Source organism: Neodiprion virginianus, chromosome 3 (assembly GCF_021901495.1).
Source record: "Neodiprion virginianus isolate iyNeoVirg1 chromosome 3, iyNeoVirg1.1, whole genome shotgun sequence".
Lineage (NCBI taxonomy): Eukaryota > Metazoa > Arthropoda > Insecta > Hymenoptera > Diprionidae > Neodiprion > Neodiprion virginianus.
In genome coordinates this window covers 7252284-7263908 of record NC_060879.1, presented here as the reverse complement: position 1 = coordinate 7263908, position 11625 = coordinate 7252284, and the positions used below count along the sequence as shown (strand labels likewise).

The window sequence follows — 11625 nt, the reverse complement described above, 5'->3', positions numbered from 1 at the left end:
TTTTTTTTAACTTTTCATTCGGCGGACATTTACAAGGTCATTTGGAGGTAAGCATTGATTTTTTAACTGGGAATCTGTACTTCTTTTTCAAAAAATAGATAATGCGCAAAAATTATACCCGTGAACTTTGAGTCATTTTTCAAGACGCTTCACAAGAGCTGCGTGGCATCTTAAAAATGTTTTTCGTTCGATGTCTCTTCAAGCATTTCTTATTCGTTCCTTCATAATCGTCTAGAGTAAGTAGTTCCTTTCATTCTGTAAACTTTTTCTTCAGGGTAACCCGATAAATAAAAAAAATTAGGACTTGTACGATCTGGTGACATAGCAGGCTAATTTACTGGTTCGCTTTTGCCAATCCAACGATGTTGTAACGATTGTTGGAAACTTTATGTCGTGGGAAAAAAACGGTTTTAAATAAAATTTTCCTTTTCTTTTTCCGTAGAATCCTAATCTGGTAAATAGGGTACACGGTCCAAGTTAAAAATGCAATGTTAACCTCCAAATGACCATGCTAAACGTTCATCGAATGAAAAGTACGATCCTACCGTGAAACGCTTACTTTACACTAATTGTAAGAGAAATTTTTAGTTTCGTTTACCGCTCGGTACTTAATTATTTTCATTTTTTACCAACCGAAAAATATATCGTTCCAATTATTCGATAACTTTTGGCAGCATTTTTTGGTCATTACTGTCGTTCTGATTTGAACAACAACTAAATCGCCAAAACGTTGAAAACTTGAGAATTCTTATTTTTACTCTCATAATTCGAGTAAATCGTTTCCTTCACTTCCTCAATCATTATACCAAATAATGGAGTCTTCAACAATTATTAATAATATTGTATATTACACAATTTCCCCCGATGAATGACCTGATTTTGCCTATCTATTCGCCATACATCGCAACTTCAATCTTAGAACCAGTTTTGTTTCGTAAAACGAACTTGAAATTCCTTTGCTGATTATTTTGGCCCACAAGAATCGACGCATTGACGCTTTCAAATATTTCGACCATTTCACTGTGAAATATAATGGTAAGTTTTTTTAACTAACAAAAATCCTTAATGTGATACTTTCAAAGCAGCCAGTATTTCACGCTTGGCTGATATAATCGTGATCCAAATCAATTTACTTCTTTACCAAAGACTACGTCATTACGATCGCCTCGTTTCAAAAAACCTGCTTCACGATTTATCACTCGTAATACAATAATCAAATTATTCTGTTAACTTATAAAAAATTTCATTCAAATACCACCTCAAATACGTCGCCTTAGACTTTTATTTTTCAACTTACCATCAAATACCAAATTCGAATATCGTATTTGACGAATCAGCAGAGTTTTAGATGTTAAAAAACCGACGTCAATTACGAAATTGCCCCGACAAAATTTAGCTGATTATAGCCGTTGTTATGACACACTCTCTCTTCGCCGAATTAATGAAAGGAAATCCAATAAAAAAAGTCTTCGGGATCCAGTTTCATTTTGCAGCTGAAAATTTAAAAGCGCATTCTTCGTCTGGCAGCTCAAAGAACATTCTTCAAATCAAATGGATCATTTCAAAGTCTGGCAGTTCCGCCAACGCAACCGACGATCACGCATTTAAAACGCTTCACCAATTGCACTATTTTTTAAAAATTTCTTTCTTCAAATAATACACGGTTAATAAAGGGTTTCACAATTATTACTAATTGATACGCGATCTTCGCAATGAAATTCACAAATTATCACGATATAACAGCATTAAATATGGATGATTTTCGTGCTTGTAACCTAAACTTGTGGACAGATTTATTGGGGAACCATATGAGGTTTAATTATATTGCGACCCTGGCTAGACGGAAATGTGTGAATTTTAATGGTTTATTAAATTTTAACATGCAGCACGGGATACGTAAGAGTAATAAAAAAACTGATTACACAACTCGAAATTCAGACTCGAGAGATTGTTTTAAAATAAGATTTTGACGCAACTGTCGACCGTCCGATAATTTTCGTATGCAAAATAATAACATTTCATAACAAAAGTGCATAATTTTACAATAATTATGAAATGTCGAAATATCACACGAATTGTAAAGATTCCATGATATTTCAGTACGTCCCACTTAATTTTCATATTCTGTGATGCGTTTAACGCGCAAAATATATGTTCCGTGTCTAATGGTATAACAGCGTGTGCGGTTATTGAACGACCTTTTCGCACGCGTAAAGGTGGAGAAGTCTTTTTTTCACTTTCTCATCCACGCGAAAAAGACATGAGGAAACAATTAAAAACTTTGAAATTGAAAAATGGATGAATTAACGATAATGGGCTGTAAATACTGTCGCTTATGCTCTTTCATCGCGAACTTTATGAAACACAATTAACACAACCACATACGATCTTGTATCTTTGCGTTTGTTACTGTTTTTTAAAAGGATAAAAAATTTCAAACATCCTTTCGGAAATCGCGGATTTCTTATGTTTCAAAATATAAAATTTTCAAAGCGCTTGCGAAAAAACAATCGGCTGATACGATCTGACACCGTTAAGTTCGATCTTTAAATTTTTATTTTACAAAGTTTTTTGCGTCGTTAAAGAAATAAAATATAAAAATGGCGGATTCGAGCTATTCACCATTTATAAAAGTGGTAATAAAAATTTATTGTCGGTGATCTTTAACCTTCATTTATATCTCGGATGATGTTCTTCACACTTACAGCAGTGTCCAGAAATGGCAATCCTGCATTCCAAGCATGACGTCGATTACAGGTAATGATTTTACATTTTTTTACGAAACATAACTAAGCGGAGTAATTTCAAGGGTACCTAAATATTATTTATCATAGATAATTATAGTTCGTTGGATTCAAGTAACGTAAGAGAAATTTCATTTTCACTCGTTCACTGTTATATGATCGTGATACGAGGTTGACGTAACAAGAAACTACCGTGTTGTTATACAAGCTATTCATAATCTGACCAGGTATTATCACCAAACTACATGCAAATTAAGTTGCATCTAAAAGCGTTTAAATTTCGCGTATCGTAAAATTTTGGATTTTGAAAGAGCACGTTTTGCGCAACGACCAACGATTCCCACTGCAATGGATGCAAATTACGTACCATCGAGTAGCATCGAAAATTTTCATATTCAACAAGTTTCCATTTTGAAAGAGAATTTTGTTGCGCAAGGTTAACGATCGGTATTAATATTGACGAATAGTTGCAGAAACAAATTGACTTGCATCACGGAAAATTATGCAAAAAATATTTGCTGCGTTTAGGTGAAGGGAGTTCGCACGGTGGAAAAAAAATGTACAGTAACATTTTGTAACAAGGACAACTATTTTTATGGTAAAACGAAACGAAAGTACAGCTTTCAGATAATATTAGATTTTTGTGCTGTTAGTGATTTTATTGTTCGATTGCAGCGACTCGAAAGAAGTTTACGGGCAAAGAAATATTTCAAATTCTGGTTTAGTAACCAGAGTCTTCGCAACTATTTTCATTTTTCACCACAACCAGAAAATCTACCACGTGTTACTATTTTTTTCTCATTACGGTCACTAGTGCAATATTTTTTTGCAACTGCTGCTATAATTCGATGTTAGCGTAACAATGAATCGATGGTAAGCTCTCGGTTAACTTAAAATTTGTGGTAAACTGAATCAACAGATTCAAGGTTGCAGGTACGAGAAAATTTAACATAAAAAACTGTAACTGTACCAATTACACTGAGAGAAATTTTTACTTTCGGTTACCGCTAACTCCTTGACTATTTTCTTTTTTTTACCATAATCAAAAAATATAGTTCTAGGTACCTAAAATTTTTTATTGCATTTTATCGAGGAAGAAACGACGTTTGAAGATAACCGCCTGATTTGTCGTTTGATTACACTCATCAACGAGCTTACAAATTCCATTTTGAAATCCCTTTCCGGTTAACTGCCGTCGATGGATTTCCGCCGCTTTACAAATATCGGAGATTTGACTATTGGGAAAAAAATGACCCTTGACGATTTCCAAAAGTGAAAAGTTTTTACAAATTTTAGAAAGTTGTTTTCATCGGTTTCGAAGCTTCCTCGTATTTATCAAATTCGTGATCTTTATAGAAGTCTTATTGTAAGTTTCACTTTACATTTTTTTTTCACTCCTTGAGCTCAAAAATTATTAAATTACCAAATACAACGGTGCGAGAATTTCGGTCAGGCGAAATTTCCTGAAGCGTAACGGACATCTAACCTTGGATACAACAGAGACGGATGGATGACGTGTACGTGATACGGTAGGTCAGTTACAAACGAGGATGATTTTAGCTCGCGCACTGTTCTCGTGACAAAAAACAAACTTTCACTCTGTGATATTTGTCTGGAGCGAATGGGGCACGCACAGTCCGATACAAAAGTTAGGATGGGCAAAGAATACGTTTAAAATTATCCTTCCATGTTACTAGCGCCAATAATTGCGAACACTAATTAAACAACATTCGAACCGACTCAAATGGTTGATTTTTCCTACAATTCTAATCCCTAATTCGTGATATTGTTGGAAACTGGAAACTTCAGTCAGTATTAGGACATTCACACCAACCTAATTTTCTTCCGAAGAATCATGACGGTACTCTGTGTAAAATTACATTTGTTATATTAAATAGAAAACTTCAGTGAAACAGGCATGGTCAAAAAAAAAACTGTTCGAATATTGCTGGAATTACGAAAAACGAGGCACGCGCAACCATTTTGCGCTATTGTCGATCCTTTTTTTTTTTTTGGTAATCGCAACGCAAAATCAGTTTCTTCGGTTTACTGTAATTTTTTAGTTAAACAAGGCTTTAACGTCAATTTATTCTTGCACAAGCATTAAATTTTCGCAACAGTTGCAAGAAAATATAGCAACAATGATCGTAATGAGAAAGAATAGTAACGGATACTAGACTTTCTGGTAACAGCAACAAATCTAATTTTCATTTTCTACCTAGAACTACATTTTTCGGTTGTGGTAAAAAATGAAAATAGTCAAGGACCGAGCGGTAGCCGAAACTAAAAATTTCTCACAGTGTAGACACTCGTCTTCCTTGGGATTTTCAGACTGACTGATCAACTAGCAACGCGTATACTCGTCGTGAAAAAAACTTCCCAAATTTTATTTTGCCTCACCTTCACCTGCGTGAATGAAATTTCAACTAGCTTCAAAGGACGAAGCAAAGTGACTCGGACCCACTTGAACTCTTTCGAATGGTCAGAAAAAAATCTAAAACGTCAAAAACTGATTCGAAACAATTTTTTTTCAAAGGCAAATAACGCGATGGAAGTATAAAGACTTTGTTTAATATAATGGCAAAAATCTTGAACGATATTAAAATGAAATATATATATATATATATGTATATATTAAGGTGGTCCTTATTCATGGTGTTGACGAATTTTTGCCAGACCATCCCCCAAATCAACTTCAAATAATTCGAAGACAATCGCTTAATTTTTTCAGATTTTGACATCGAATCTAAGATAGTCCGCATTGTGATCGAAGTTTCTTATGGAAATTAATATGGGTAAAACTTTTTTTCTCAGTATATATTTTATTGCGTGAGTAATAATGTTCCAAATAATCTGTAACCGCGAGGTTTTAGTCGGCATTAGTGATGCTACGTGAAAAAAAAAATACACATCATCGTACGAGGCAATCTAGACGAATTGCACAACCTCGAAACCTAACTTTTTTTTTTTTTATTTAAAGGAAGTGCAATTCGTCTAGATTGCCTCGTACGATGATGTGTATTTTTTTTTCATGTAGAATCACTAATGACGACTAAAACCTCGCAGTTACAGATTTTTTGGAACATTATTACTGTCGCAATAAAATGTATAATGCGAAAAAAAGTTTTTCTCAAGTCATTTCCATAAGAAACTTAGATCACAATGCGGGCTACTATCTCAGACTTGCTGTAAGAATCTGAAAAAATTTGGCGACTCTTTTTAAATGATTTGAAATTGATTTCAGTGATGGGGCGGTAAAAATTCGTCAACACCCTAAACAAGGACCACCCTAATATATATATATATATATATATATATACTTGCATGGAATTGAGAACAAGTGACCCGTTTTAATCCACCACGTTTTATCTTGCGCAAAATGAAACCGGGTGCTTTGTTAAATTGAAAAGCACGATGAAGTATATTTATTAACTAGCGTCAGAAATTATGGGTGAGATGACGTGGGCGTTCAGATGTGTTCTACCTGAGCTCTAGCCATCGTTTTGAACGCTAGTACTTAGCGCAAGTCTTTGAACATTCATCGTGCTTTCCGCGAAGCTCAGAATTAAGTATACATTATAAGTTGACGGAGGTTCGCTAAACGGAGTGAAACAGGGGCGTAATTTATTAACTCCGCTTCGCATGCTATTGTTTGTTTCGTTGGTAATATCAAAGCATGATGCGTGGATTTAATGCTTTTGCACTGCAGCATGTTTCGACAAAGTTAACAACGTTTTGTCGCAAAATCGCTATTGAAATGTATTTCTTCCACTGTGGCTGAGACTTGTTTCATAATGAGAGACTTTTGTTTCCATGGCTGAATCCTCACACGATACGTAACTCATGAAACGCAGCATCGTCTTGATCCTTTGGTTGTAAGTTGTAAGACAGAACTGGTCGAACGAAAATCCTGGGATTTGCTTTAACGGCATGTTGGGTTTCATTTTCACTCACAAAGTGTACGTATAAAATATTTTTGACTCAGACTTTTTTCAAAAACAGTGTCAATACTGTATGCCCGAGTAAATCCTTTCAGCTACTGTCGAATTTGTGTATTCGAAAATTCGTTTTTCCGGTTATTTATTGGCGTTGACCAGTGTCGGGAATTTTTTAAACTGATTTATTATATGGTAATTACAAATTATGAGGATGTTTAATAAAAAGAGAAAGAAATTCTTTATACGTTCGTAATTTGCAATTTACAATGAGAAAAAAGGGACTAATTACAATTTGAATTTTGATCGTTACCTCTCAGCCGGTAATCGCGGTGGCGTCATTTCTGCACGGCTAATTACCGACGCCTAATTACCATAACAGTATCTTACACGCTTTTACCATAGGTTCTTAGATCTATATCGATCTGCACAGTTACCATCATAGTATACAGCATTATTGCATTCGTAATTTTTAGGCATCATATCATTCGATTATCAAGCAGAATCTAACTCCTAGATGTACAATTTTTTTATTTCAATTAAAACTTATCTATGTTATTAATAATTTCGATGTAATTAATGCCAAAAAGTAATTAGTGGTATCCAACACTGGTGCTGACTAATAAAAAAAAACAACACACCTTCGATAGCGAGAAAGAAAAGCAATTCGTTTATTTTGATCACATCGCATTCAAATAAATTTAGGCAGTGAATTTTGAGCTGCATCCGATGTGTACGATATCCATTTTTGCTTTTTATTTTATCAAACACGATGTATATTATTCTTGTCTTATTTTCGAGTTCCGTCGAATTTTCACTACCGAATCGTATCCACTAACCTGTTACATTTGAGCACTTTGGTGGAAAATTGCGTATAATTCGGATGACTACCTCTTCGCCTGATTCCTCTACCGCGTCTTGAGTAGGTTACACCTTTTTTTTCGTGGCCAACAGCCCTGTAACCGTGTGGAAAAGATGCCTCGATGCGTGTTTTCTAAAAAGCATCGGGTTGCCGTGCACGAACTATACCCAGTGACCCAAAGTCAGGTAATTCCAACGAAATATCCCCGGAGGCAGGGTAAGATCGTTCCTCGAATATCGAGACTCGGAGAGACTCGAAATACGTACTTTTATAGAACGACGTACGTTATGAAAGGAAAGTCAATACGACGTGTAGAAGCAATAGAAATTCTTGGCACTCTTATCTTTTTATTAAATATTTTTCCAAAAAACTCCGAGAGGAACCTAATATATGCAATGGTTATGCTTGACGGAATTTTTTTACACTACTTTCATTTGCAACGCGTGCTGTTAATAACGTATAACGCGATATTGCAAAAACGTCATTTCACAACACCAACAATAATAGAGATTGCAAGATATTATAAACACGATGCATTCGGGATGTGAAATTTTTCTCGATGAGAAATCTTGTTTTCTTTTTTTTTTTTTTTTTTCACGAACTATTTTAAATATTCTCGTAATGTCCTGATAATTACGTTCCAATATGAACCAATTTATAAAAAAAATAAGAAACATTTTGAGCGCTGAATAAGTTTGCTTAATAAATGAAACATTGAGTCGCTAAGATGAAAAAAGATTACGGATATTTTTAATATTGAGACTCAAAGTAAAGTTTGATCAAATCTTACTGCAAAATTGTGCTAAAAGTTTAAATTTTCAAGCAGCAAACTGCATCACAATGTCATACTCGTGTCATCTTCTAGCTCCAACATTGCAATATTCCATCGATACTTCAAACGGAACTCTCTGCTGGGCTCTCTTCGTTTTCCTGTGAATGCAAGGTAGACGGGTCGGTTAACACGTAAGAGTGTGTCTGCTTTTTAAAAATAACGAGCGTCAGTTCCCTTCGGGCAAGAGTTGAGTGAAAATATTCGCATAGATGTGTTCGAGATCAACGTGTCAACGAGTTAGGAAATCTCAGCAATGCACGGTTTGTATGCGTTCCCTGACACGTGTCACACTTCTGTAGAATGAAAATCAAAACTCAACTGGGTGAAATTGATGCGGGTTCGAAGGATTTGGTGACCCGGCCACAAACTCATCGAAAGAAAGTTATTGTACTTATTAATCGATGAGTCGAATTGACGGCTTTTCAAAGGAAGTAAAAATTTTCGTCGAAAACTTTTACGAACAGTCGAGTGTTTCATGTTACTAACTGACAGCTTGGTCTCGCAGTGTTTATCGACAAGCAATGGAAACTCTATAAACTTGGAAATTCAGGGTTGTTGTATAAAGTGAGTTTAACGAAAAATTAGTCGGTGGGAAATTGCCGGTAAAGTCAACGAGATTACATGAAGTTTGAACGGCAAGTGTAAGTTGAAAATTTACAACGTTTATATTTTAATATTAAACCCGCAAAGACTTTCCTCATCGCCATCACCCCGCAATTTGGAACATGAACTTATATCCATAAACTCCTGAAGGTAGGCGTCAACTTCAAGCATGCCTGCAGATTTGCTCTCAAATATCAAAGTGGAGAAAGAACGACTCGAACTCAACAGAGTGGGTCAGATCGGAAAATCATTTCTCTTCTTTTCAAGTAAAGAACTTGCCTCGTTCGTCGGTATATTCTTCACTCACTAAATTTGCGAACGGATTTACAAGTACTCGATAAAAGGAGTACTGTTTAATGCTTAGCCTCCGTGAACTTGAAGAATGAATTATGTGCGATTTTTTCTCTCTCCTCGAGAAGCTTCAATCCATCAATTCTTCGATCGGACGTTATTTATATTTATCTAGCTGTGGTATTGCGCCGAGCTGTGAATACTGCTGATCAAAAACGATCGTGAATAAGAATTGTCATTCTCAAATGTAATCGGCAACGTCACGAGGCTTTAATTAATTGTAAATCTCAAACAGCGGCATTTTAATGAAGATTCCACTACTATGGTGTTCGGTATCTCAATGACACAAGACGAGGATGTATGAAGAAAATAACGCGACTACGGTGCTGTCGAGACTCGGAGCCTTTGACCTGGTAAGGACTTTGACGATCTTCGCCAGGACGCTTTTCACCTCCGTCTCGTTAGCGTCCTCATCATCAACTCCGTGGAGCGCCTTGTCGAAAGCTTGACTAAAGACGCAACTTTTTGCCTCCGGACTGTAAACATACCCGAGATTGCACATGCAATCATAGTAACCGGGTAAATTGATGCAGGTGTTCATATTCTCCTTTGAGCATTTGTCAGTCTCGGTGCTACACTCGTCGGTGTCGACACAGATGCCGAATCGCGAAGACCACTCATAGCCCACCTCCTGACACGCGCAGGTTACGTTCAACTGGTTCTTGATCAATGACTCAAAGTCCCGATTGTCTTCGCGTTGAAAAACGCATTTCCGGTTATCTGTAAATACGAGAAAGTCGAATAACCATCGTGAGGAAGTAATAAGACCTTTCTCTTCTCAAACATTTTTCCTAGAACATAACTCGATGTGCAGTATATCTTAGGTGCAACGAACCCATTCAAAGGCAAAGAGCGAACGTGTCCAAGAAGAATACTAAAGCACGCATAGATGAGGAATACCTGAACCATTCCCATCGTAGCAAGGATTTTCCTGCGACTGATAGCACTCCTCCATTTTCCAAATATGCTCCAGAGGGCAGCAGGGGTCGGGACAAAAACTGTACACAGCGCAGGCGAAGGGTTTCGCGTCGTCTGCTCTCGGGTCCTTGTTGCCGATGCCGTAGGAGTCAAGACAGTAGGCCATGTTGTCACAGGGTTCACCGAAGCGCGCCAACTCCGGGGTATCCAGCATAGTGTACCAGCACATGTAGTAGCTTGCAGTGGTCCTCCATTGGAATCGTTCTGCGATGTGGAATGAGAACCTGGCCATGCGATTGGGATCGTGTATGTCCATCCGACTCACCGATTGGTCCTTGGAACGGATCCGCGGTGAGGTTGTCCTTCTTCTTCGCGAGTTCGCAGTCCTCTTGGGTCGAGGTGATTTGATTCTTGTCCTTCTCCGGGTCCCAGGACTGCTCTCTCATGACCGTAACGGTGTCGTCCTGGCGCCTCAGCGGTGTCAGCTTGACAATTTCCTCGAGAAACTTCAGGCAGGACTTAAAACTGACTGCGCAATGCTTGTGGACTTCCCAGTGCAGCGACCGCAGCGGTGGTTTAGGAAACTCCTGATACAGTCTCCTCGGCACCTCAGAGACCGAGCCGTAGTAACGGTGGTCGAAATCTTTGAACTTGTGAGTCCGGAGGAAGTAGGCCACGTCTCTGATCACTCGGTTGGCGTCCCAGCCCGCGTCCGAAGCTTCATCGTTGTCACCCTGAGTCGTTGGCTCCCCGGTATTTACGTCGGGGTTAATTACCTGCTCCGTGGCTTGCCCCTCCTCTAGGTCATCCTCGTCGTTATCTCTGTCATCGCTCTCCTCGACGATCCCCCAGAAACGTGCCGTCGTGACGCTAAAACATACGTACACTCCGAGGAAACAGGTCGCGTAGTGTTTCCGCATCTCTTGATATCGGTACTGACGGAGGTTAGAAAGTGCCGCGTGAGATCGTTTGACTTCTTGGAAACAATGGAAGCTCGTGACACGTCGGTTGCTACGTTAACTGAATTATCACGCATTCGCCTTTGAGGATACCATAGATCTGCCGATTTTTGTGACCTCATCACCAGTTTCAACGGCCATACACGAATGGTTCGCCAATACTAGTTTCCAAACAATCAAAGATTACAATCAGTGATATCTTCTGTCCGGGACTCGTGAATAATCGAAAAGATTCAAAGTGGACTGCACAAATAGTGTTGCGTCTACTCTACTGTGAGCTTTGTTCATTACCATTATTCATTTCATTTCAGAGTGTTCCGTTTTCCATTTCCAAATCAGCGGTGGTCCAAGTCCAAAAACCAAAACATTCACGTTCGATAAATGTGAGAAAAACAGGGGATGAAAATTGGCAACCGATCAG

The 11625-nt window shown here is 37.7% G+C and overlaps 1 protein-coding gene across 1 annotated transcript; it reads right to left on the bottom strand.

The window, feature by feature from the left end:
* Positions 1-9604: 9604 nt before the first annotated feature.
* LOC124301094 (uncharacterized) lies at positions 9605-11165 on the bottom strand. The gene is made up of 3 exons (XM_046755787.1): positions 10571-11165; positions 10228-10509; positions 9605-10047 (listed from the first exon to the last, which is right to left on the bottom strand). Exons 1-3 carry the CDS (start codon positions 11163-11165, stop codon positions 9605-9607), a joined length of 1320 nt encoding a protein of 439 aa, XP_046611743.1.
* Positions 11166-11625: the final 460 nt, after the last annotated feature.